The 1,693-nt window shown below is 34.3% G+C and overlaps 1 protein-coding gene across 1 annotated transcript in view; it reads right to left on the bottom strand.

The window, feature by feature from the left end:
- Positions 1 to 164: 164 nt before the first annotated feature.
- Positions 165 to 1,693, bottom strand: part of senp5 (SUMO1/sentrin specific peptidase 5) — a 14,791-nt gene continuing 13,262 nt past the window's right edge. The window contains exons 7-8 of the mRNA XM_015371372.1: positions 233 to 283; positions 165 to 191 (exon numbers count right to left, since the gene is read on the bottom strand). Coding sequence (XP_015226858.1) covers positions 165 to 191; positions 233 to 283 — 78 coding nt within the window. The remainder of the gene's footprint in view (positions 192 to 232; positions 284 to 1,693) is intronic.

The raw sequence follows: 1,693 nt of genomic DNA, 5'->3' as shown, positions 1-1,693 counted from the left end.
GGCCTTAGTTTTATTTTGAAGAATTCAATGCCTTTTAAGACTTTTTAAGGACCCGCGGGAACCCTGGGCAGGGAGGAATTAAACTTTGGAAATCACGGCACTGATGCCTTTCAACCCTTACGTTGGGTTAACGCACTGATTGGTGATCATTAAACCACCTGCAGCTAGTTTAGATGCAGCCTTTCAACAAGCTTTGGTCAAAAGAATGAAAGCTTACAAGCGGAGGACGTACCTCTAAGACAAAGACTCCACAGTCGTTCTCATTGGTCTGTTGTGGGATATTCTGTGAAGAACAGCAGAGGGAGAACAAACATCATGTAAAGCATGACCTATAATCATGACTCATCATTAGTGTTGCCTCATGGAGCGAGCCGATCACAAGCAGGGAACATTTCCAGTGTCCTTTTCTCTTGGATAACGAAAGTAAGACAGTTTTGCCAATGGAATTAGATCATTTACATTTAAAATGTCAACAAAACAAAAAAAACTTATTGTCCCTCCAACTAGTGAATAATATTTAATTTTCTTATTCTAAGGGTAAAAATACTCATTTTATGGGCAGATCTTATTTAGCTGCTCAAATTTATGGAAGCAAATCGTACCATATTTCAAATAAAAAAGCATTTTCAGAAATGCTTTTTCATTTTAAGAATGTGGCTGCATTGTTTGACTCATAAATAAAATTAGTAATCAATAATCCTATATTTTTTTTTTAAGTCAAAACTTGAGTAAACATCAAGGTTACTCTCAAGATGTATTTTTCATTTGTAAATTCTCCTTTCTGATTATTTTTTTTTTTTCAAATTTCAATTTACAAAACACGTTCCTATCTTCAAATAATGGAACAAAATACACTCCGTAATCAGGCTGACATCTATTATCTGCTTACTACGATAAGTTGCCATGATACAAAAACAATTTTTGTTACCATGGGAATAAAAAATGCCAACTAATTAAAGGCATAAGAAACATTTATTACCATGAAAAACTCTATGATTTCTACGTGGAACTTGCCTTCAAAACAGAATCACAGATTCCATTAGTTAAATACACTTACAAATATTGGAAAATAAATGACCCAATAAAAAAATGTTACCAAAATGTTGAGGTCGTTTGAGTAGGGTGACCAGAAGAATAAAAAAAAAAAAAAAAAAAAGTTTAACAATATACAAAGGCTTAAAATTGCATTGAAATGAGTGTGGCTCATCAGGCTAATCAGGGCTCGATGTTAACCATCGCCCGATCACCCGGGGCAAGTAGTTTTTATTGTTGGGAGAGTACAAATTTCATTGTGATTGCGAAAAAAAAAAAAAATTATCACTCAAAATTACTTTAAAATCATCAACATTCGATGAAAACGACCCACAAGCGTTGCCGGCGCCATTTTTGTTGCTTTGTACACATTCTCGCGTAATTTGAAAAAGCCGCGTGATTTTCCGCTAGATGGCGTGATTCAGAGCAGCAGCTGGATGATGAATTTAATCTATACTATAATACACGCTAGATTAAAAATGATCAGTCAGGGATTAGGAAAATAATAATAATAATTGTATGCGCACAGTGTAAATATTTCTATCATATGGCAGTGTTCTGTGCAGTGGCCATACATTAAAAAATGTTCATTCAATTTTTTTCTCTTAGACAGTGGAGTGTGGCATTTAAATGTTAGAGAGCTAAACATGTTAAATTGGTG

Source organism: Cyprinodon variegatus, unplaced genomic scaffold (genome assembly GCF_000732505.1).
Source record: "Cyprinodon variegatus isolate N-32 unplaced genomic scaffold, C_variegatus-1.0 Scaffold57, whole genome shotgun sequence".
NCBI lineage: Eukaryota > Metazoa > Chordata > Actinopteri > Cyprinodontiformes > Cyprinodontidae > Cyprinodon > Cyprinodon variegatus.
Note: the sequence above shows the minus strand (reverse complement) of the source record. Positions and strands in the feature narration are given on the sequence as shown.